The following is a 25,383-nucleotide window of genomic DNA, read 5'->3' on the forward strand; positions in this document are numbered from 1 at the left end:
CCTTCAGTTCCTTCCTTAATAGTGGCTACTACTGGCATGGTTCAGGCCACCAAACAATATGGTTTAACTAGTTACATGTCTGTCTCTCCCATGATTAGAGGGTAAGCTCCTTGAGGAGAAAGGCTATACTCTATTCATTTTATTCCTTAGCACTCAGCCTGGAAATAGTAGATACGAAATAAACGTTTCTTGATTAAATAAATCTAAATTAATCCTTTTTCTTTCTCTTCCACAATCATCGTGCCTTTCTTTGCTCTTATTCTTATCTTCATTTGACACTAGGACATAAATCATAATTTGTAGCAAGAATAGACATCCTTCTCTAATTGAGGCAAAAGGGAATTTGTATTTCCCTGGGACAGAGAAGGAAACAGGGATATGCTATCTCATGCTTAGTTCCCCAAAGTTTTGACCTAATAGCACCAGAGCCACACAGAAATTTGGTTACATAATTTGGGAAGTAGTTCAACATCATAACCAGTCAGGAAAGAACAATTTATTAATCTATTAACCAAATCTCCTTTATTCTTTCTTTTTTATTTTGAGACAGGGTCTAGCTCTGTTGCCTAGGCAGGTGTTCAGTGGCGTGATCTGGGCTCACTGCTACCTCAGCCTCCCAAGTTCAAACAATCCTCCCACCTCAGCCTCCTGAGTAGTTGGGATTACAGGCACATGCCACTAGGCCTGGCTAAGTTTTGTATTTTTGGTAGAGATGAGGTTTTGCCATGTTGCCGAGGCTCGTCTTGAACTCCTGGGTTCAAGTGATCTGCCCACCTCGGCCTTGCAAAGTGCTAGGATTACAGGGATGAGCCACTGCGCCCAGCCTGTCCTTGATTCTTTAAACCAAAATGTCGCTGGAGAAGCAGAGCTACTTAAAATTTGTTTAGGAATACTAATTACTTTAGAAATAGGCCATTTATTTTAGGTACCCATTATGCTTTATGGTGGTTTTTCAGAGTTGAGAAATGTAATAGTGTAGTGGAAAGAACAATGAAGAGGAGACCACAGTTATGTTTCTAGCTTTGCCACAAACCACTGTGTGACTTAACCTCTCTGGGTCTATTTTCTCATCTGTAAAATGGAAAGACTGACTTTTTAGGACCGCTTCAGCTCAAAGACAATGATTTTATGATCTTGTGCAGGTGTTGGAAAGATGACTGTACACATGGTATTTCCTAAGCCTAGCTCTTAGGAGTTTGGACTCTGATGTAGTTAGGTACCTTAGAAGGGACTATCCCAATACTACTTTTTTTCTTTTGCTCTTGGTCCAGAGTTGAGAAAAAGAATCAAGCAGAGGGACAAAGGATACTTTCACTTCCTGGTGCTGAAGTGGTAACACTTTTTATCATTCCCCAGAAACCTGATGGTTTGTTATGCACTTCCCCCTTCTGGAACATTGTTCTCCGTGCCATTGCCATCCTGAAATGAAAGAAAATACAAAGCCTCAGCAAGCAAGCGTGGACCCTCACAGTCTAGTTCCATCCACTTTCCAGTCTCACAACTGCCTCTCATGTACTGAGCTGTTTATGTAAGGATATTGATTCTGGAGTCCTACTTTTCTACTACTTACAACTGAAGGGAAACTATGTGGAAGCAATGTGGCCTGGGTGAAGAAGCATAGAATTTGGGCTAGGCAATATATCTGAGGACTGGCTCTGCTACTTGGAAGCTGGGAGGGCTTAGTTTTCATCTCCTCATCTCTGGATGGTTGTGAAGATAAATGAAATAATATATATGAATTCATGTTGTCAACTACAAGGTGCTATACATAGTTTAATTACTACAGTTACCATTTAAAGACAAAACAAAACAGCTAACATACCTGGCTGGGCGTGGTGGCTCACTCCTGTAATCCCAGCACTTTGGGAGGCCGAGGCAGGTGGATCACCTGAGGTTGGGAGTTCAAGACCAGCATGGGCAACATGGTGAAACCCCGTCTCTACTAAAAATACAAAAATTAGCTGGGCGTGGTGACCCATGTCTGTAATCCCAGCTACTTGGGAGGCTAAGGCAGGAGAATCACTTGAACCTAGGAGGCAGAGGTTGCAGTGAGCTGAGATCACGCCACTGCATGCCAGCCCGGGTGACAGAGTGAGACTCCATCTCAAAAACAAAACAAAAACAAACAAACAAAAAAAACCAGCTAACATACCTAACTAAAGGACCAAATACAGAGTTAGGAACGCAATACATATTTTCTTCCTTCTTTTTCAAAGGGAGACAAAAGGAAAAAAAAATAGCAAAATTGCATAAACCTGTCCCCTTCTAAAATATCAGTCTCTAAGTCCAGTACCCTCACCTTCTGTAATCTGTCCTACGGCTGAATAAATCAACAGGAAACCTACCACTCCTTGTCCTCTCAGTCTGTGGAGGACCGACTAGTACAGTGGTAGCTGCTAGCATGTCCCAGTTCACCACAAAGGTATTAACAGGGTCCTAGTGAGGATCAAAAAAAAGATCATTTGTACATAATTGATTTAAAGGGTTTAATGGGCCAAGGCCTACAGGCATAAAATGAACTAGGATGAGTCTAATAAAAACAGAGTAGCAGGACCAAAGAAAAATGTAACTCAAGGTGGATATTTTTGGAAGGCAAAAGATAAAAACGGTGAAGAGCAAGAAGTAGCATTGGTATTTATGCCTGGGACTAATACAAATAGTACCAATGGTACCAAAGATCAAATGATATTTCTATGGGTGAAATTTTTTGAGCCATTAGCTAAAATGATATTAACAAGAAAGAATGTCAGCCGTGTTGACTTAACTGTTTCCTTTTGAAAATGACCTTTGCCTGGATACTGAGTGAATGAAACACAGCTCTTTTAGCTCTTTCTGCCTTTCTTCTAACTACACATCTACTATCACTCACCATTTTGGGAAGATGTAATAAACAACCAAGAAGAGGCTCAGACCTAGGGAGATTCTGACTTGTAAGATTAAGGCTTAGTAATTCTAGGTTTTTATATTTTCATAGTTGAAAAAGCTAGAACACATACGCAAAGAAGGCAAGGGTTCTATTCCACTCATTTAATAGTTCATTTCAGCTTAACATGCAGGATTAAAGGAGGCGGTTGTGAGAGAGGAAGCACAGAGCTCATTTCTATTGTCCTTATTTTCAGTGTCTACAATACAACAAACACTAATGACTGGCTGTGGAGTGGAATCAATTGAATATGTAAAGGTGATTGACACTGTGCTGTGGTCTCGTAATAGGCAAAGAAGTGCAATCACAAGAAGTGAAAGTTAGAGGCACATAGACAAGCATGGCCTTGTTTTAAACAATTCACTTTTACTTTCAATTGTATCAAGAATCTATTAATTCTAAGCCAATTTTGCTCTTATCAAATAAGTTGTAGATGAAAAAGAAATGATCATATATTTAAGAAGGTAACAATATTAAATCTTCTGAAATGTGAAAAGGAATTTAAAAACCCCCCAACAATATGAGGTACTATAGAATTAGATCACCTCCATCTTCAACTTTTCTTTCCTATCATCATCACTATTGCCTCTTTATAACAAGGGTAGCTTACAAGGAATTATCTATTTGTTATTAGCCCAATGTCATTTAAAAGTTCCTAATATGGAAAAACATACGCACTTGGCTGAGGTTTGGTGGTAGTGTACTACAGAAGGAGCTAAAAAATGTCTACTGAGGTTTAAATGTCAGGCAACTACTTTCTGGTGTCTGCTATTTCTAGTAGGAAGTCAGCCATTACTTTTTTTCAGTTAAACTTTTTGAAATAATTGTAGATTCAAAATGCAGTTTTGAGAAAAAATACAGAGATTCCATGTACCCTTTACCCATATTTCCTCAATTGAAACATCTTGCAAAACTCTAGTACAACCAGGATACTGACATTGATAGAGTCACAATACAGCACATTTCCATCACTACAAGGATCTGTCAGGGTGCACCTGTATAGCTTACCTCCCTCCCACCTCCAATTCCTTAATTCCGGCAACCACGAATCTGTTCTCCATTTCTGTAATTTTATCATTTCAAAAATGTATATATAACTAGAATCATATGGTATATATTCTTTGGGGATTCTTTTTTCACTCAGAATAATTTTCTAGAGATTCATCCACGTTGTTGCGTATATCAATAGCTTGTTCATTTTTCCTGCTAAGTAGTATTCCATGGCATGAATGTACCACAGTTTGTTTAACCATTCACCCATTGAAGGATATCTCATTTATTTCCAGTTTTGGGGCTACTATGAATAAAGCTGCTATAAACATTCAAGCACAGATTTTTTGTGTGAACATAAATCTTCATTTCTCTGGATAAATGCCCAGGAGTGCAATTGTTGGGGTGTGGTAACTGCATGTTTAGCTTTTAAAGAAAGAGCCAAACTGTGTTCCAGAGGGACTGTACCATTCTACATGGATGCCAGCAACGTATGAGTGATCCAGTTGCTCTGCATTCTTATTAGTATTTGGTGTTGTCACTAATTTTTATTTTAGCCATTCTGATAGGTGTGTAGTGATATCTCGATGTAGTTTTAATGGCATGTCCATAATGGCTAACAACGTTGAACACCTTTTCATGTGGCTAACCGCATTTTTTTTAAATGTAAGCTTTGAATGTTTTTTATTCTAGATACTAGTGCTTTCTCAAATAAGTGGTTTGCAAATATTTTCTCCCGGTAGGTAGCTTATCTTTTCATCCTCTTAACAGTCTTTTTTTTTTTTTTTTAAGAAGGAGTCTTGCTCTGTCGCCCAGGCTAGAGTGCAGTGGCTCCATCTTGGCTCACTGCAACCTCCGCCTCCTAGGTTCAAGCCATTTTCCTCAGCCTCCCGAGTAGTTGGGATTACAGGTGCTCGCCACCACGCCTGGCTAATTATTGTATTTTTAGTAGAGATGGGGTTTCACCATCTTGGTCAGGCTGGTCATGAACTTCTGACCTTGTGATCCACCCACCCTGGCCTCCCAGTGCTGGGATTACAGGCATCAGCCACCGCACTCGGCCTTAACAGTCTTTTACAGAGCAAATGTGTTAAATTTTGATGGAGCCCAATTTATCCATTTTTCCTTTTACGGATTTTATTTTTGGTATCAAGAACTTTTTGTCTAGCCCTTGATTCCAAAGATTCTCTCCTGTTTTTTTTTTTTTCTGAAAGTTTTATAGTTTTACATTTTAGTCTATTATCTGTTTTAATTTTTTTTTTTTTTTTGAGACAGAGTCTCACTCTGTCGCCCAGGCTGGAGGGCAATGGCGGATCTCGGCTCACTGCAGCCTCCACCTCCTGGGTTCAGCAATTCTCCTGCCTCAGCCTCCCCAGTAGCTGGGATTACAGGCGCTCACCACCACACCCAGCTAATTTTTTGTATTTTTAGTAGAGATGGGGTTTCACCATGTTCGCCGGGCTAGTCTTGAACTCCTGACCTTAAGTGATCTGTCCACCTCGGCCTCCCAAAGTGCTGGGATTACAGGCGTGAGCCACCGCGCCCGGCCTGTTTTAATTTTATATAAGGTGTAAGACTTAGATTTAGATTCATTTTTTAAACCTATGGATGCCTAAATGCTCTAGCACCATTTGGTGAAAGCCTATCTTTCCTCCACTGAACTGCTTTTGCATCTTTGTCAAAAATTAGCTGGGTGTATTTCTTTCTTTCTTTCTTTCTTTTTTTTTTTTGAGATGGAGTTTTGCTCTGTTGCCCAGGCTGGAGGGCAGGGGAGCAATCTCAGCTCACTGCAACCTCCACCTCCTGGATTCAAGCAATTCTCCTGTATCAACCTCCCAAGTAGCTGTGACTACAGGCGCATGCCACCATGTCCAGCTAATTTTGTATTTTTAGTAGAGAGGGGGTTTCGCCATATTGGTCAGGATGGTCTCAAACTCCTGACCTCAGGTGATCTACCTGCCTCAGCCTCCCAAAGTATTGGGATTACAGACGTGAGCCACCGTGCCTGGCCATGTGTCAGTATTTCTGGGTTCTCTTTTCTGTTCCAGTGATCTATGTCTACCAGTATCACAATCTTGATTACTGTAGCTATATAATATGTTTTAAGATCAGGTAGAGGAATTCCTCTCATACTGTTCTTTTTAAACATTGTATTAACTATTCTAGTTATTTTGCCTTTCTGTACAAATTTTAGAATAATTTTGTGTATATCTACAAATAAATCTTGCTGGGATTTTGAAATGAGTAACATTAAATTTGTATACCAATTTGGGGAGAATTAACATCATTACTATTCAAGTCTTCCAATCTATTAACATGGTTTATTTATATCTTCTTTGATTTTTTCACTAGTTTTATAATTTTCAGCAAACAAGTCCTATCTTCATGTTTTGTTAGACTTCTACCTAAGTATTTCATTTTGTGAGTGATTGTAAGTAGTGTATGTAAACATATGACGTTCATATGTCCATTGCTAGCTTATAGAAAGACAATTGATTCAAAAAAATTTGATTTTCGAGTTGGGGTCTTGTTACATTGCTCTCAGGCTGCATTCAAACTCCTGGGCTCAAACAATCCTCTCGCTTTGGCCTCTTGAGTAGCTGGTCAAGCACATTCACCGCTGCTCCTGGCTACAACTGATTTTTATATGTTCATTTCGTATTCTACAATGTTGTTGAATAACCATTACTTTTTTTTTCCATTGTTGCCCTGTATGTATCATTTTCCCCTTGCTGCTTTCAGGATTTTCTCTTTGCTTTTGCCTTTTAGCAGTTTCACTATATATACACATAGGTGTAGTTTTCTTATGTTTTGGGCTGGTATTTCTTTAAATGCTTTTTCTGCCCCTTTCCTTTTCTTTAGAACTCCAACCACAAGAATGTTGGACTGCTTGATATTGTCTCCTACTGAGACTTTTGTTGATTTTTCTTCAATCTTTTTTAAAAAAATTTATTATTTTTTTCTTCTTTTTGAGACAGAGTCTCGCTCTGTCGCCTGGGGTGGGGTGCAGAGGCGCGATTGCAGCTCACTGCAACTTCCGCTGCCCAGGTTCAAGCCATTCTCCTGCCTCCACCTCCTGAGTGGCTGGGACTACAGGCTCCCACCACCACACCCGGCTAATTTTTTTAGTATTTTTGGTAGAGACGGGGTTTCGCCATGTTGGCTAGGCCTCAAGTGATCCGCCTGCCTTGGCCTCCCAAAGTGCTGGGATTACCTGGCCATTTTTCTTCAATCTTTTATCTCTCTATTCTTCAGATTAATTTCTATTAATCTATCTCAATTTTTATTTTTATGTTTTGAGACAGAGTCTCGCTCTGTCACCCAAGCTGGAGTGCAGTGGCATGGTCTCAACTCACTACACTCACTACAACCTTGCCTCCTGGGTTCAAGTGATTGTCCTGCCTCAGCTTCCCAAGTAGCTGGCACTACAGGCGCGTGCGACCGTGGCCGGCTACGTTTTGTATTTTTGGTAGAGACAGGGTTTCACTATGTTGGCCAGGTTGGTCTCAAACTCCTGATCTCAGGTGTCCAACCACCTCGGCCTCCCAAAGTGCTGGGATTACAGGTGTGAGCCACCATGCCCAGCCTGAATTTTTACGGATCTGATTCTTCTGTCATCTCAATTCTCCTGTTAAGCCCACCTAGTAAAATTTTTATTTCTGTTACTGTAGTTTTCAGTCTTTGGATTTCTATTTTGTTGTTTTTTAAAAGATTCCATTTCTTTGTTGGGATTCTCTCTTTTCACTTGTATCATGCTTTCCTTCACTTTTTTGAATATATTCGTAATGGTTACTTTCAAGTATTTGTTAAATGTGTAACCTGGATCCACTTGGAGTTAGTATCTATTGGCTGCTTTTTATCTTGAACATTAGTCATATGGTCTCGTTTCTTTACATGTCTAGCAAGTTTTGGTTGAAGGTAATATGTTGTAGTGACTTTGGAATCTGTTTTGTTTTTCTGAGAATTGTTAATTTTTTTGGTACTAGTAAGCAGATAATTTACTTAGACTCAAACTGTGAAATCTGTCATACCTGCAGCAGCTAATGTTTCTGCTCAGTTTCTTGGTTTCTAGCTTCTCCTTTTTAGCCTAACTCCCTGATAGTCTCCACTGAGCTTGAGCTTGTGTAGGGTAGTGGTAGTCTGGACAGATTCTATAGTCATATTTTAGGGCTTATCCTCTCTGTGGATCTTTTGCTTCTAGGAATCTCTCCTAAATTTTCAACTGCTATACCAGTCCTGAGTTCTACCCTCTGACACCTCAAGTCAGAAAGGCTTTCACTTTCTGTCATCCAAGCTGTGTGTTCAACCTGCACATAGCTCAGAAAATGCACTCAATCAAAGGCACAGCAAAGATGGCTGAATAGGAACAGCTCCGGTCTACAGCTCCCAGCGTGAGCGGAACAGAAGACGGGTGATTTCTGCATTTCCGTTTGAGGTACCAGGTTCATCTCACTAGGGAGTGCCAAACAGTGGGTGCAGGACAGTTGGTGCAGCGCACTGTGCACAAGCCTAAGCAGGGCGAGGCATTGCCTCACTCGGGAAGCGCAAGGCGTCAGGGAGTTCCCTTTCCTAGTCAAAGAAAGGGGTAACAGACGGCACCTGGAAAATCGGGTCAGTCCCACCCTAATACTGCGCTTTTCCAACGGGCTTGGAAAACGGCACACCAGGAGATTGTGTCCCTCACCTGGCTCGGAGGGTCCTATGCCCACGGAGTCTCCCTGATTGCTAGCACAGCAGTCTGAGATCAAACTGCAAGGCAGCAGTGAGGCTGGGGGAGGGGCGCCCGCCATTGCCCAGGCTTGCTTAGGTAAACAAAGCAGCCAGGAAGCTTGAACTGGGTGGAGCCCATCACAGCTCAAGGAGGCCTGCCTGCCTGCCTCTGTAGGCTCCACCTCTGGGGGCAGGGCACAGACAAATAAAAACTCAGCAGGAACCTCTGCAGACTTTAATGTCCCTGTCTGACAGCTTTGAAGAGAGTAGTGGTTCTCCCAGCACGCAGCTGGAGATCTGAGAACGGACAGACTGCCTCCTAAAGTGGGTCCCTGACCCCTGAGCAGCCTAACTGGGAGGCACCCCCCAGTAGGGACAGACTGACACCTCACTTGGCCAGGTACTCCTCTGAGACAAAACCTCCAGAGGTACTATCAGACAGCTGAATTTGTGGTCTCACGAAAATCCACTGTTCTGCAGCCACCGCTGCTGACACTCAGCCAAACAGGGTCTGGAGTGGACCTCTAGTAAACTCCAACAGACCTGCAGCTGAGGGTCCTGTCTGGTAGAAGGAAAACTAACAAACAGAAAGGACATCCACACCAAAAACCCATCTGTACATCACCATCATCAAAGACAAAAAGTAGATAAAACCACAAAGATGGGGAAAAAAACAGAGCAGAAAAACTGGAAACTCTAAAAAGCAGAGCACCTCTCCTCCTCCAAAGGATCGCAGCTCCTCACCAGCAACGGAACAAAGTTGGATGGAGAATGACTTTGACGAGTTGAGAGAAGAAGGCTTCAGACAATCAAACTACTCCGAGCTACGGGAGGAAATTCAAAATGATACCAAAGAAGTTAAAAACTTTGAAAAAAAATTAGATGAATGGATAACCAGAATAACCAATGGAGAGAAGGGCTTAAAGGAGCTGATGGAGCTGAAAGCCAAGATTCGAGAACTACGCGAAGATTGCAGAAGCCTCGGGAGCCGATGTGATCAACTGGAAGAAAGGGTATCAGTGATGGAAGATGAAATGAATGAAATGAAGCGAGAAGGGAAGTTTAGAGAAAAAAGAATAAAAAGAAATGAACAAAGCCTCCAAGAAATTTGGGACTATGTGAAAAGACCAAATCTATGTCTGATTGGTGTACCTGAAAATGACGGGGAGACTGGAACCAAGCTGGAAAACACTCTGCAAGATATTATCTAGGAGAACTTCCCCAATCTTGCAAGGCAGGCCAACATTCAGATTCAGGAAATACAGAGAATGCCACAAAGATACTCCTCGAGAAGAGCAACTCCAAGACACATAATTGTCAGATTCACCAAAGTTGAAATGAAGGAAAAAATGTTAAGGGCGGCCAGAGAGAAAGGTTGGGTTACCCACAAAGGGAAACCCACCAGACTAACAGCTGATCTCTCGGCAGAAACTCTACAAGCCAGAAGAGAGTGGGGGCCGATATTCAACATTCTTAAAGAAAAGAATTTTCAACCCAGAATTTCATATCCAGCCAAACTAAGCTTCATAAGTGAAGGAGAAATAAAATACTTTACAGACAAGCAAATGCTGAGTGATTTTGTCACCACGAGGCCTGCCCTAAAAGAGCTCCTGAAGGAAGCACTAAACATGGAAAGGAACAACTGGTACCAGCCACTGCAAAAACATGCCAAATTGTAAAGACCATCGAGGCTAGGAAGAAACTGCATCAACTAACGAGCAAAATAACCAACTAACATCATAATGACAGGATCAAATTCACACATAACAATATTAACTTTAAATGTAAATGGGCTAAATGCTCCAATTAAAAGACACAGACTGGCAAACTGGATAAGGAGTCAAGACCCATCAGTGTGCTATATTCAGGAAACCCATCTCATGTGCAGAGACACACATAGACTCAAAATAAAGGGATGGAGGAAGATCTATCAAGCAAATGGAAAACAAAAAAAGGCAGGGGTTGCAATCCTAGTCTCTGATAAAATAGACTTTAAACCAACAAAGATCAAAAGAGACAAAGAAGGCCATTACATAATGATAACGGGATCAATTCAACAAGAAGAGCTAACTATCCTAAATATATATGCACCCAACACAGGAGCACCCAGATGCATAAAGCAAGTCCTGAGTGACCTAAAAAGGGACTTAAACTCCCACACAATAATAATGGGAGATTTTAACACCCCACTGTCAATATTAGACAGATCAATGGGACAGAAAGTTAACAAGGATATCCAGGAATTGAACTCAGCTCTGCACAAAGTGGACCTAATAGACATCTACAGAACTCTCCACCCCAAATCAACAGAATATACATTTTTTTCAGCACCACACCACACCTATTCCAAAATTGACCACATAGTTGGAAGTAAAGCTCTCCTCAGCAAATGTAAAAGAACAGAAATTATAACAAACTGTCTCTCAGACCACAGTGCAATCAAACTAGAACTCAGGATTAAGAAACTCACCCAAAACCGCTCAAATACATGGAAACTGAACAACCTGCTCCTGAATGACTACTGGGTACATAATGAAATGAAGGCAGAAATAAAGATGTTCTTTGAAACCAACGAGAACAAAGACACAACATACCAGAATCTCTGGGACACATTCAGAGCAGTGTGTAGAGGGAAATTTATAGCACTAAATGCCCACAAGAGAAAGCAGGAAAGATCCAAAATTGACACCCTAGCATCACAATTAAAAGACCTAGAAAAGCAAGAGCAAACACATTCAAAAGCTAGCAGAAGGCTAGAAATAACCAAAATCAGAGCAGAAATGAAGGAAATAGAGACACAAAAAACCCTTCAAAAAATTAATGAATCCAGGAGCTGGTTTTTTGAAAAGATCAACAAAATTAATAGACTGCTAGCAAGACTAATAAAGAAGAAAAGAGAGAAGAATCAAATAGATGCAATAAAAAATGAAAAAGGGGATATCACCATCGATCCCACAGAAATACAATCTACCATCAGAGAATACTACAAACACCTCTACGCAAATAAACTAGAAAATCTAGAAGAAATGGATAAATTCCTCGACAAATACAACCTCCCAAGACTAAACCAGGAAGAAGTTGAATCTCTGAATAGACCAGTAACAGGCTCTGAAATTGTGGCAATAATCAATAGCTTACCAACCAAAAAGAGTCCAGGACCTGATGGATTCACAGCCAAATTCTACCAGAGGTACAAGGAGGAACTGGTACCATTCCTTCTGAAACTATTCCAATTGATAGAAAAAGAGGGAATCCTCCCTAACACATTTTATGAGGCCAGCATCGTCCTGATACCAAAGCCTGGCAGAGACATAACCAAAAAAGAGAATTTCAGACCAATATCCTTGATGAACATTGATGCAAAAATCCTCAATAAAATACTGGCAAACCGAATCCAGCAGCACATCAAAAAGCTTATACACCATGATCAAGTGGGCTTCATCCCTGGGATGCAAGGCTGGTTCAACATATGCAAATCAATAAATGTAATCCAGCATATAAACAGAACCAAAGACAAAAACCACATGATTATCTCAATAGATGCAGAAAAGGCCTTTGACAAAATTCAACAACCCTTCATGCTAAAAACTCTCAATAAATTAGGTATTGATGGGACATATCTCAAAATAATAAGAGCTATCTATGACAAACCCACAGCCAATATCATACTGAATGGGCAAAAACTGGAAGCATTCCCTTTGAAAACTGGCACAAGACAGGGATGCCCTCTCTCACCACTCCTATTCAACATAGTGCTGGAAGTTCTGGCCAGGGCAATCAGGCAGGAGAAGGAAATAAAGGGTATTCAATTAGGAAAAGAGGAAGTCAAATTGTCCCTGTTTGCAGATGACATGATTGTATATCTAAAAAACCCCATTGTCTCAGCCCAAAATCTCCTTAAGCTGATTAGCAACTTCAGCAAAGTCTCAGGATACAAAATCAATGTACAAAAATCACAAGCATTCTTGTACACCAATCACAGACAAACAGAGAGCCAAATCATGAGTGAACTCCCATTCACAATTGCTTCAAAGAGAATAAAATACCTAGGAATCCAACTTACAAGGGATGTGAAGGACCTCTTCAAGGAGAACTACAAACCACTGCTCAACGAAATAAAAGAGGACACAAACATATGGAAGAACATTCCATGCTCATGGGTTGGAAGAATCAATATCGTGAAAATGGCCATACTGCCCAAGGTAATTTATAGATTCAATGCCATCCCCATCAAGCTACCAATGACTTTCTTCACAGAATTGGAAAAAACTACTTTAAAGTTCATATGGAACCAAAAAAGAGCCCGCATCACCAAGTCAATCCTAAGCCAAAAGAACAAAGCTGGAGGCATCAGGCTACCTGACTTCAAACTATACTACAAGGCTACAGAAACCAAAACAGCATGGTACTGGTACCACAACAGAGACATAGATCAATGGAACAGAACAGAGCCCTCAGAAATAATGCCGCATATCTACAACTATCTGATCTTTGACAAACCTGACAAAAACAAGAAATGGGGAAAGGATTCCCTATTTAATAAATGGTGCTGGGAAAACTGGCTAGCCATATGTAGAAAGCTGAAACTGGATCCCTTCCTTACACTTTATACAAAAATTAATTCAAGATGGATTAAAGACTTAAATGTTAGACCTAAAACCATAAAAACCCTAGAAGAAAGCCTAGGCAATACCATTCAGGACATAGGCATGGGCAAGGACTTCATGTCTAAAACACCAAAAGCAATGGCAACAAAAGCCAAAATTGACAAATGGGATCTAATTAAACTAAAGAGCTTCTGCACAGCAAAAGAAACTACCATCCGAGTGAACAGGCAACCTACAGAATGGGAGAAAATTTTTGCAACCTACTCATCTGACAAAGGGCTAATATCCAGAATCTACAATGAACTCAAACAAATTTACAAGAAAAAAACAACCCCATCAAAAAGTGGGCGAAGGACATGAACAGACACTTCTCAAAAGAAGACATTTATGCAGCCAAAAAACACATGAAAAAATGCTCATCATCACTGGCCATTAGAGAAATGCAAATCAAAACCACAATGAGATACTATCTCACACCAGTTAGAATGGCCATCATTAAAAAGTCAGGAAACAACAGGTGCTGGAGAGGATGTGGAGAAATAGGAACACTTTTACACTGTTGGTGGGACTGTAAACTAGTTCAAACATTGTGGAACTCAGTGTGGCGATTCCTCAGGGATCTAGAACTAGAAATACCATTTGACCCAGCCATCCCATTACTGGGTATATACCCAAAGGACTATAAATCATGCTGCTATAAAGACACATGCACACGTATGTTTGTTGCGGCACTATTCACAATAGCAAAGACTTGGAACCAACCCAAATGTCCAACAACGATAGACTGGATTAAGAAAATGTGGCACATATACACCATGGAATACTATGCAGCCATAAAAAATGATGAGTTCATGTCCTTTGTAGGGACATGGATGAAACTGGAAAACATCATTCTCAGTAAACTATCATAAGGACAAAAAACCAAACACCGCTTGTTCTCACTCATAGGTGGGAATTGAACAATGAGAACTCATGGACACAGGAAGGGGAACATCACACTCCAGGGACTGTTGTGGGTTGGGGGGAGGGGGGAGGGACAGCATTAGGAGATATACCTAATGCTAAATGACGAGTTAATGGGTGCAGCAAACCAACACGGCACATGGATACATATGTAACAAGCCTGCACATTGTGCACATGTACCCTAAAACCTAAAGTATAATTAAAAAAAAAAAAAGGCACAGCAACCTTGCAAATCACACCAAGAAGCAGTTCAGTATATCAAGGATAGACTCTCTTCCAGTTTCTGCCTATTTTTTCTCAGGCTCTTTGGTGTTTACCGTGGAAATACATTATTTAATGATGGCACAGAGATTTCGGAAGGGTATATACTGCGATTTTGGATCTTAGCCCTTCTGCATTTCCCTCATTTCCAAAATTTCCCCTTTAAATTTTCAGTTACTCAGCTGATTTAAACTCTTATCAATCTGTACACTTGAGTGGGTGCTGGGAGGCTGGGTGGTGGCTAAGGAGCACTTCCAGGCAAGAAAGCTATCAACTTGCAATAGTTACCTGATGCTCTTCTCAAATTTCTACCTGCCTCTGCTCATTTTCCAGTAACTTCAAATACTTGCTTTTAATATTTTTTCCAGTTTTTATGATTTTCTGTAGAAGGAATTGCTTAAATTCTTTCCACTGTCATTTCTGGAAGTTTCGTCTATTGAGAATGGCTGTGGCTGTTGCTGAAATTTCACTAGTGAATATATTTCTTCCCTCTATCTCTAAAAAATTTCAAAGAGATCCTAGAAAACTAATTCAAGGTAGAGGTTAACATTTTTTCCTTCACTGTTCCAAACAGGAAGACGTATGCCTCTTTCCTCTTCCCATTTTAAACCATTAACTTTTTTGTACATATCAAATGTTACTTTTCTTGTATGTCATCTCACTATGGCCCTCTACTGTTAAGGTGAAAGATGGTTATCTGGTCACTACTCCTCCCCAACTATGAGTGTTTGCAAAAACAGTTTTTCTTTTTTATTAAAAAAAATTTTATTTTGTAAAACCACTTGTAAACAACAAAAACAGTTTTTCTATATTGTGGTAAATGGCAAGGACATTACATGAATCCCAAGGGCCCCAGTGTTGTCATGTTAGCTGTCTATCGGCCCTGTTAGTTCCACTGGATAAAGGACTGTGGTAATGGGGTCATGTTGGGAGGCTGATTCTTCTGTGAGCCACTCGAATTAATAAAACTTACTGTCGGACCACAAACCATTCCTGATCCTGACCAGATGATGCATTACAGGGGAAATGGGCTATAGAATGTATAGATCAGAGTCAATTCCTTAGCACTGTTAGTATGAAATGGCTTAAAAGTATGTATCCACACTTGACATGGTTCATGACTTCACTTTTTTTTTTTGAGACAGAGTCTCGTTCTGTCCCCCAGGCTGGAGTGCAGTGGTGTAATCTCGGCTCACTGCAACCTCTGCCTCCCGGGTTCAAGCGATTTTCCTGCCTCAGCCTCCCAAGTAGCTGGGATTACAGGCATGTACCACTATGCCCAGATAATTTTTGTATTTTTACTAGAGATGGGGTTTTGCCATGTTGGCCAGGCTGGTCTTGACCTCCTGACCTCAGCCTCTCAAAGCGTTGGGGTTACCGGCATGAGTACCCGGCCATAACTTCACTTTTATATATTCATTTCTTTATATGAATAAAAGAAATACAGTGAGAAAGAGAATAGCCTTGGGAATCAAAATAGTATTGTTTATATAAATCACTTTCGAATAATCTTGCTCTTACTATTTTTTAAAATCTGCATTTATATACACTCATGTAAAATAAACAATAAATGTAAATAAAATAAATTATACACGTGTCTACCTTCAATAGCCTAGTAAAGACATGCAGAAACAGAGACAAATAATTAGTCAGTGAACCTGAGCCTTCTTTATCATTCTTTTTTTTTTTTCTTTTTTGAGACAGAGTCTCACTCTGTCACCCAGGCTGGAGTGCAGTGGCGCGACCTGGGCTTACTGCAAGCTCTGCCTCCCGTGTTCACGCCATTCTCCTGCCTCAGCCTCCCGAGTAGCTGGTACTACAGGCGCCTGCCACCATGCCCGGCTACTTTTTTGTATCTTTAGTAGAGATGGGGTTTCACCGTGTTAGCCAGGATGGTCTTGATCTCCTGACCTCGTGATCTGCCCGACTCGGCCTCCCAAAGTGCTGGGATTACAGGCGTGAGCCACTGCGCCTGGCCTTTATCATTCTAATGTCTAATGTTATCTCTTACATTAAGGCTTCTTTAACTTGACTATGGGTCTTACTATAGAAAAGTGTTGAAGGAGGAAATATGAAATGTGAAAATACTCATGCAATTCAAAACCTGTTACCATTTACTTATGGGTAATAATAACTTTAATAAAGACAGTAGACTAATAAGCTTCATGAAGGTAAGAAATGATTATCTTGTTCATCATTCTATCCCTAGCATCTAGTACAGTGCCTGGCGTAAACTAGGTTTTCTAAAATTATTAAGTGAATGAATCTATGAATGAATAAATGAAGGCAAAGCATGAAAAGCAAATGATTGTACTGTAGAGATTATTAATATGTTCAGCAGTTGCCCTTAGCTATATGTGGGTCATTGTTCTAAGGGCTCTAACTTGTTTTTCTAAGTCTTAACTCATTATTATTACCTCTATTTTACAAATGAGGCACAAAGACATAAAGTAACTAGTTCAAGGTCACACCATTAAGTTGTAGATCAGGGATTCAAATTCATACACAGTCTGATTTCAGAGCCTATGCTTTTATACACTGTGATATAGATTTCTATGAAATCCCACTTTGAAAATACACATTTTAAAAATACTTTTTAAATAACAAAAATGACATAGAGGACTTAAATGATTTTAAGTAGTTGGAACAAAGGAAGTTGAGATCTAAATCAGATATGTAAAAGATTGTAAAAAATTAAGGAAAATAGACTTAAAAAAAATTCAGGAAAATGAGGCTGGGCATGGTGGCTCACGCCTGTAATCCCAGCACTTTGGGAGGCCAAGGTGGGCGGATCACTTGAGGTCAAGAGTTTGAGACCAGCCTGGTCCAACATGGTGAAACCCCATCTCTACTAAAAATACAGAAATAAACTGGGTGTGGTGGCACGTGCCTATAATCCCAGCTACTCGGGAGGCTGAGGCAGGAGAATTACTTGAACCTTGGAGGTGGAGGCTGCAGTGAGCTGAAATCACGTCACTGCACTCCAGCCTGGGCAACAGAGAGAGACTCCGTCTTAAAAAAAAAAAAAAATCACGACAATAGACAATATTCCATTCTTCGAATACAAAAGTTATACACCAGTCCATGAGCATGGGATATCTTTCCATTTATTTGTGTCTTCTTCAATTTCTTCTATTAATGTTGTATAGTTTTCAGTGTCCAAGTCTTTCCTCCTCCTTGGTTAAATTTATCCCTAAGTATTTTTTCTTGTAGCTATTTTAAGTGGGATGGTTCTCTTGATTTCATTTTTGGAATGTTCATTGAACATTAGTATTGTTAAAACATCCATACTACCTAAAGCCATCTATACATTTAATGTAATCCCTATCAAAATTCCAATGTCATTTTTCATAGAAATAGAAAAAATAATCCTAAAATTCATATGGAACCAGAAAAAACTGAATTGCCAAGGCAATCATGAACAAAAGAACAAAGCTGGAGGCATCATACTATCTTATTTCATATTATACTACAAAGCAATAGTAATTAAAACAGCATGATACAAGCATAAGCACAGACTCACTGACCAAGGGAACAGAATAAAGAACCCAGAAATAAACCCACACATGTATAGTCAACTGATTTTTGACAAGGGTGCCACATGTACATACTGGGAAAAGGACGGTCTTTTCACTAAACGGTGATGGGAAAACTGAATATCTGTCTGCAGAAGAATGAAATTGGACCCTTCTCTCACTCAATATATAAAGATTAACTCAAAATGGACTAAAGACTTAAGCCTGGAAACTATAAAACTACTAGAAGAAAATGGGGAAAAACTACACAAATTGCTCTGGGCAATAACTTTTTAGATTTAACCCCCAAAGTGCAGGCAATTAAAGCAAAAATAGACAAATGGGATTACATCAAAATAAAAAGCTTCTGCACAACAAAGGAAACAACAGAGTGAAGAGACAATCTATGGACTGGGAGAAAATATCTGCAAGCCATATGTCTGATAAGGGGTTAGTATACAAAATACCTAAGGACCTCAAACAACTCTACAGAAAGAAAACAAATAACCTGATTTTTAAATGGGCAAGGAACCTGAATAGACATTTCTCAAAAGAAGGCATACACATGACCAACAGATATATCAAATAATGTTTAACATACATACTAGCCATTAACGAATTGCAAACTAAGACACAATGAGATATCACCTCATACCTGTCAGAATGGCTATTATCAAAGCGGCAAAAGATAAAGAACGTTGGTGTGGATGCTGAGAAAAGGAAACCCTATTACATTGTTGGTGGAAATATAAATTAGCACAACCACTATGGAAAATAGTGTGGAGGTTCCTAAAAAAAACTGAAAATGGAATTGCTATATGATCCAGCAATCCCACTTCTTAGTATTTACCCAAAAGATCTGAAATCAGTAAAATGTCAAAGAGATATCTGTACACCTATGTTTGCTGCAGTATTATTTACAATAGCCAAGTTATGGTATCAATCTGTATGTCCATCAACAGAAAAATGGATAAAGAAAATATGGCATATATATACAACAGAATACTATTCAGCCTTAAGGAAGGAAATTCTTTCATTTGTGACAACTTGAATGTAACTGGAGAACACTATGCTAAGCAAAATGAGTTGGACACAGAAAGACAAATACTGCATGTTCTCACTCATATGTGGAATCTAAAACAGTGAACTCAACATAAGCAGAGGGTAGAATGATGGTTACCAGAGGCTGGATGGGTGGGAGGAATGGAGAGATGACAGTCAAAGGGTAAAAAGCTTCAGTTAGACAAGGAGGAATAAGGTTTTTTTTCTTTGCAACATACTGTACAGCATGAATATAATAAATAATAATGTATTGCACATTTCAAAATCACTGAGAGTAAATCTCAAATGTTTTCACAAGAAAACAAACATGTAAGGTGATAGATATATTAGCTTGATTTAATTATTCCACTTTGTATGCCACAAATATATACAACTATAATTTGTCAATTTACAACTTAAAAAATTAGACAAAAAAATTCTAATACTTTATCTAAGGAGAATGATCTAAATTCAAGAAATGAGATTGAATTTTCTTTCACAGAAAACACTAAATCGTTTTAAAAAATTTTTTTATATTTTTAATTTCATTGTTATTTTAAAGGGATGGGGTCTCACTATGTTACCCAGGCTAGTCTCGAACTTCTGGGCTCAAGTGGTCCCCCTGTCGTGGCCTCCCAAAGTGCTGCGATCACAGGTGTGAGCCACTGTGTCCAGCCAACACTAAATCTGGTATGTTACCTTATAATAAAAATGAGTAAGATAAAATTCCCTGCCAGCACCAACTCATAGTCAAATTTTCTTGTTGAGAAATTGTAACAGAGTCCAAATGTATTACAGTGTTGATATCTTACCTTTTCTTCTTGCTTATGATCATATCCATGGTTTGCAGCAGTCGCCGTTCCAGGGCTAGAATATCTGTGTCAGTCACATTCCTACAAAAAGCACAGACTGCTAGCAAAATGTTTTGGGGTCCCACTCTTGGGCATGACACAGGGTATCTGGAGACAAACATAGACTTCAACTGTTACCTACTACTTTTTTCTAGAAAATAGTAAAATGACCATAATAAACTAAAATGCTTTTGCTGTCATTTCTTATAGCTAATCCTCTGGGATCTCAGGGAAATGGAATTTACCCAGCTCTCTTACAGTTTTTCTTAGCTTTGATCCAGTGACATTTATATATATATATATATATATATTTTTTTTTTAATAATTTTTATTATACTTTAAGTTCTGGGATACATGTGTAGAACATGCAGGTTACATAGGTATACACGTGCCATGATGGTTTGCTGCACCCATCAACCCGTCATTTATTTATGAAAGAGTCTCCCTCTGTCACCGAGGCTGGAGTGCAGTGGCATGATCTCAGCTCAGTGACATTTAGGATGTATGTTTAAGCACACTTTTAACTTGGCATTGTCTTCTACTGTTCTATTAACACTTCTAGGAGGAACTGAACTGCTGAAGTTGGGGTTGGTTTATACTGCTGGTCACTAGAAATGTGCCTTTAAAAAGCAGGAGGGGAGTGTCAGAGTGAAATTTGCCATTTAAAAAATAAATGAATGTAGGACAAATAATAAAGGCAAGCAGTACAAGTGACAATACTTATTTAGAAAGATTTCCAGGTCAATGCCCATAGGGACAGAGGAAGAGAAGAATAAAAAGACAGACAGTGTCATAGATGTAATACATAATCTTAAAGATGGTGGCATAATATGACACATATATTCAAGAAGTAATGGGGCAAAAAAGAAAGGATGCAAAGCGCTCTGTTACCTGAGGAAGTAAGACATATAAGTGTATGGGCAGTTGACAGCACCAAATCCAGAAAGGAGAGCCATGAGAGTCACTCCAATCACACCAACCCGGCTGATGAGCTGTTCTATGGATAAGATCCCTAAAAACATCAAGGCACATGAATGCCAGGTAATATAGACAAAATGGGTCTCATCTGTACTGCAAAAGGAAACATTATTGAAAACATTAACCATTACACATAACTAACTCATACAAGCCAACTTTTAATTATTAATGTGTAGATGATTTATAATAAATATACTAAAAGTTTACTGATTTTCCTTCTGTCCCATATGCTTCAGAGTGATCTCTTTTATTGGGTGATAGCAGTAAAATAATAACAACAATAATTATAAATAACAATCATTGACTGTTTACTCTTGGTAGCATGAATGCTAACAAAGCAAAGTACTTTTAGTAAAAGCATCGGCAAAAAAAAAAAAAAAACTAAGAAAGTAAATCTGCTGGAAAAGTATAAATAGCAGGAACTACTTTGTGCCAGTTATCTTTGATATATATGTATTTCCCCTAAGGTGATACTCTTTCGCTTTTGTCTTATTCTTTTTTGCATCTAATAAACGCAGAATTCATCTAATAAGTGGGCTAAACTTATAGATGAATGAGTAATTCAAAGGCAAACACATCAGTTTCAGATTATAAATTGTATCCTAATTATCAATTGTTTCATATCACGTGAGAATTCTGAAAATCAACTTAGCAGTTAAAATAAATACTGCTGGTTGATGTATTTGGGATAAATGAGAGAAAGCAATGCTGAAGAATAACTCAGTAAGTTTGGCATTGCAGAAAAAGAATGGTTTTAATTGGTTTTCACTTTCTATTTCTAGGACAGAATTCGCTTCAGCCATCCACTCCTATGGTCAAATGCCAGAGCTATAATTCAGGAATTGTCAGCTTCAAAACTGAAAATTCCAATATTCCTTTTCTGACTACTGGCCTCTGTTCCTAGTCTTTCTCCTTTATTTCCACTACACTCGTTTTAGAGGTCAGTACAACCTCTGGTCTTCTGCTTCTCCATTCTTCACCTAGCTTGGACTCCAGGCTTGCTGGCTTCAAATTTTCTCACCAGGAGCCTCAATCTCCTACTATCTTCCTTCTGAAGCACTAATCCTACAAATTCCCAACTCTGGATCAGTCTAACACTCTGCCTTCCCTGTGCCCATGTTTTGCTGCCTAAAATTGCTAGAATGCATACTGATTTTGGAGCCATTACAAATGTATGGTCTCCAGTCCTAAGAGAGTTCTCACACTATTAACTAATCCTTATCTTGCCCTTGGTCAGCCATCTCTCTCCATTGTCTTCGGCAGTTACTCTTTATTTTTCCTACCTTTTTCCTTCTCCTTTGCCAATGTCCTTATTATAAAAGACATAGCTATTAGCCATAAACTACTTTCACTCTACTACAAACTACCTTCACTCTACACTATGGTCATGAGTCTTCTCCTGGTTGCAAAATTGAACATTTTCCAATCTTTGTTTTATGGGCACTTTTATAACATTGAATATACATCTGCAATCATCCTCCCAACTTGTCTCCCTCAGAACAAAGTAGCATCCAAAGCTGACTTCTCCACTTGTGCATCTGATCTTCTCTGGGCCCTGGGAACTGTCTCATCCTTATATGTGAGTTCTGGGATATTGCTAGTGATAATCTTGGTGCTATTTGTTTTTGGTTTTCTGCCAGGGGGGGTAAGCAAAGCCAGCTTGACCCTACGCCACCATCTTGGAACTAGAAGTCACCATACTTTTGATTGTATTCAATCCCTTCCACCTCTTTCAGAGTCTTGTTCCATCATCTGTCTCCTCTCTCTTGTATATTCAATATTTCCTTCTTTGCTAGTTCTTTCTCTTTAGTTTCCATTCTCTTTTCTAAGAGAAATTCTGTTCTTGGCTTTGAGTTTACCTCTAGTTACCAACCCCCATCTACTTCCCTCTTAATAGCCAGGCTTCTTAAAAGAAGTTTATAGTTATTGTCACCTTTTCTTCACCTCCAGTTCATTCCTTAACTGACTGCAATCCAGCTTTCTTCCCATTCTTCTATATTGAATGAAATTACTTTCACTAATAATTGTAATGGCAATATCATAGGTAATATTCATCAAGCACCTGCTATGACTAGGCACTGTTCTAGGCATTTCACATGTTCTAATTCATATAACCCTCATAACAATCCTATGAGGTAGACATTATTGAAAACCTAATTTTACAGATGAAGAAATGGAGGCACAGAGAGGTTAAGTAACTTAGTTAAGGCCACACAGATAAAAGGGGCAGAGTCAGGATTCAAGTGCAGTCTAGCTCCAGAGTCTGGGCTTTAACCACTACGACACCATGGTAATAAGTTTTGTCCTGGTTGCAAAATTTAACATTTTCCAATCCTCGTTTTATTGGCTCTTTTATGACATTGAATCATTTTTGTTTAAAATTATTTTATCTTCTTGGCTTCGACAACACCATTTCCCTAGGTTTTCCCTTTTACTTCTTTAATTGCTTTTTCTCGATCACTTCTTGCTCTGTCTGGACCAGAGTTCTCTCTTTCATTTCAGTATACACATTTTTTGCTTGGGTGATCTCACCAATTTCCCCAGCTTCATCTAATGGCATTTAGCTGATGATTTCTAGTTGTTTAGATTCCTGGAGTCATCTCCATGAGGAATGATACATGTATACCTTTTCCCTAAGCTCCTGATTTGTACATCCAATTGCTTATTTAACATCACCTGGATATGCATAGGTAACTCAAATTCAGCATATACCAAACTAAAATTATCTTTCCCCTCAACTTGTTCCTTCTTCTGCATTACCTGTCTTAGAAAATGACATAATCACCATAATAATAAAATCTATACACTATACGATTACTCTCCATTCTATCTCTTGCCTTTCCTTGAATACATCAAGGTCTTTCTGCCTCAGGGCTTTACGTGATGTCTCTTGTGCTTTCTTGCTGGGTCTTCCTTTGGTCTTGTCCTTTAAATCTCAGCTTAAATATCACTGTCTCAGAAAGGGTGGATCTAACTATTTGCACTACATTATCGGCATTTTTCTCTATCACAGCAACCTGTTCACTCCTTGATGACAATGATCACAATTGGCAATTATTTATTTATATATTTACCTCTTTATTGTATAGTTCCACCCACAGGACTATACATTTCAGGGGGGCAGAAACCACGTTTGTTTTGTTTGTGGTTTATTTCCAGTGCTTAATTTATATAAAGTAGATGCTCAATAAATATTTGTGTAATGCTAAATGAACGAATAAATCCTCACCTAAATTCTGTTGATTCTACTTGCCGTATACCTCTTGAATTTGCAACCCTTTACAAGAAGACATCATGTCTTATTGATCTTTGTTTTCCTTACTGCCTGGCATATATGAGGTGTTCAACAAATGTTTGTTGACTATAATATCACCCAATAACATAAAAAATCCAAGAGATTAATATGGGTTATTAAATTTGAAAACCTGAAAAAATTCCCCCTCTACCTTTATTCCTTTTAACATGGTGTCTTTGTCCTTTTATTATGTATCTTTTTCTGGTTTAAAGAACTTTGTAGATAGTGTTTACTTAATTTCAGCATTTCTGTGAAGTAGGAGTCAGTCATCATTATCCCCATTTACCAGTTAATATATGGAAAGTCAGATGAATAAGGAGACCAGCAGAAGATGATCTCACCTTTGCCACCTGCTCACACAGATTCCTTACGGTCTTTTGTAATCTCTCTTACTCTCTCCCACTAAGGACATTCCAAGGTTGGTTCAGACACCGCACAAGAAGTACTTTTACAGATTTTTTTTTCCTCATTATACGTAAGGATTGATCTTTTTTTTTTTTTTTTTTTTTTTTTTGAGAGTCTTGCTCTGTCGCCCAGGCTGGAGGGCAGTGGCACCATCTCAGCTCACTGCAACCTCAGCCTCCTGGGTTTAAGTAATTCTTGTGTCTCCAGCCTCCGGGGAGTAGCTGGGATTATAGGCATGCGCCATCATGCCTGGCTAATTTTTCTATTTTTAGTACAGACGGGGTTTTACCATGTTGGCCAGGCTGGTCTCTTACTCCTGGCCTCAAGTGATCTCCCTGCCTTGGCCTCCCAAAGTGCTGGGGTTATAGGAGTGAGCCAACCTGCCCAGCCCATTTTTTTGTGGTCTCCACAGCAATAAACAACCACACTGGTTGTTGGGACAGTCCTGGGAAAGCTCTAAGAAGGCAGTGTAAGGCTGGTTGCTTCTCAGCTACCACCTAAACTTTTATTCCTCCTTATTTATCTTAGAGGGTTAAATAAATTAAGATACCTGAACATTTAGGCATAAAACTGTAATGCCTATTGGAGTACAATGGGAAGAATAAAACTGAAACTATCTCCCTAGCTTTCTCCCTCAGTGTCCTTTTCAGGGTAATCCCATAGAATTTAGAAAAAGGGGTGGATGAAAGGACAATAGATACAATGGCCTTCATCTTCCCTCTGGTGTGGCCTGGCTACAATGGTCATGTGAGCAGAATGCACACAGGAGAAAGCTGGAGAAAGGTGTCAGAGTCGGGTCTTTGTAGTGCATGTGAGCCTGTATTTGCCCTGTCAGCAGTCCTG

At 39.3% G+C, this 25,383-nt stretch overlaps 1 protein-coding gene across 4 annotated transcripts in view; it reads right to left on the reverse strand.

Moving 5' to 3' along the window:
• The window catches only part of GPR89A (G protein-coupled receptor 89A), a 75,431-nt gene that overhangs the window by 31,996 nt on the left and 18,052 nt on the right, over positions 1-25,383 (reverse strand). For all 4 annotated transcript variants that reach the window (XM_030824739.1, XM_030824738.1, XM_030824740.1 and 1 more), the window contains exons 6-8: positions 20,754-20,874; positions 19,824-19,904; positions 1,310-1,419 (exon numbers count right to left, since the gene is read on the reverse strand). In XM_030824739.1, the coding sequence (XP_030680599.1) occupies positions 1,310-1,419; positions 19,824-19,904; positions 20,754-20,874 (312 nt within the window). The remainder of the gene's footprint in view (positions 1-1,309; positions 1,420-19,823; positions 19,905-20,753; positions 20,875-25,383) is intronic.

This window comes from Nomascus leucogenys, chromosome 12 (genome assembly GCF_006542625.1).
Source record: "Nomascus leucogenys isolate Asia chromosome 12, Asia_NLE_v1, whole genome shotgun sequence".
In the NCBI taxonomy this organism is placed as follows: Eukaryota; Metazoa; Chordata; class Mammalia; order Primates; family Hylobatidae; genus Nomascus; species Nomascus leucogenys.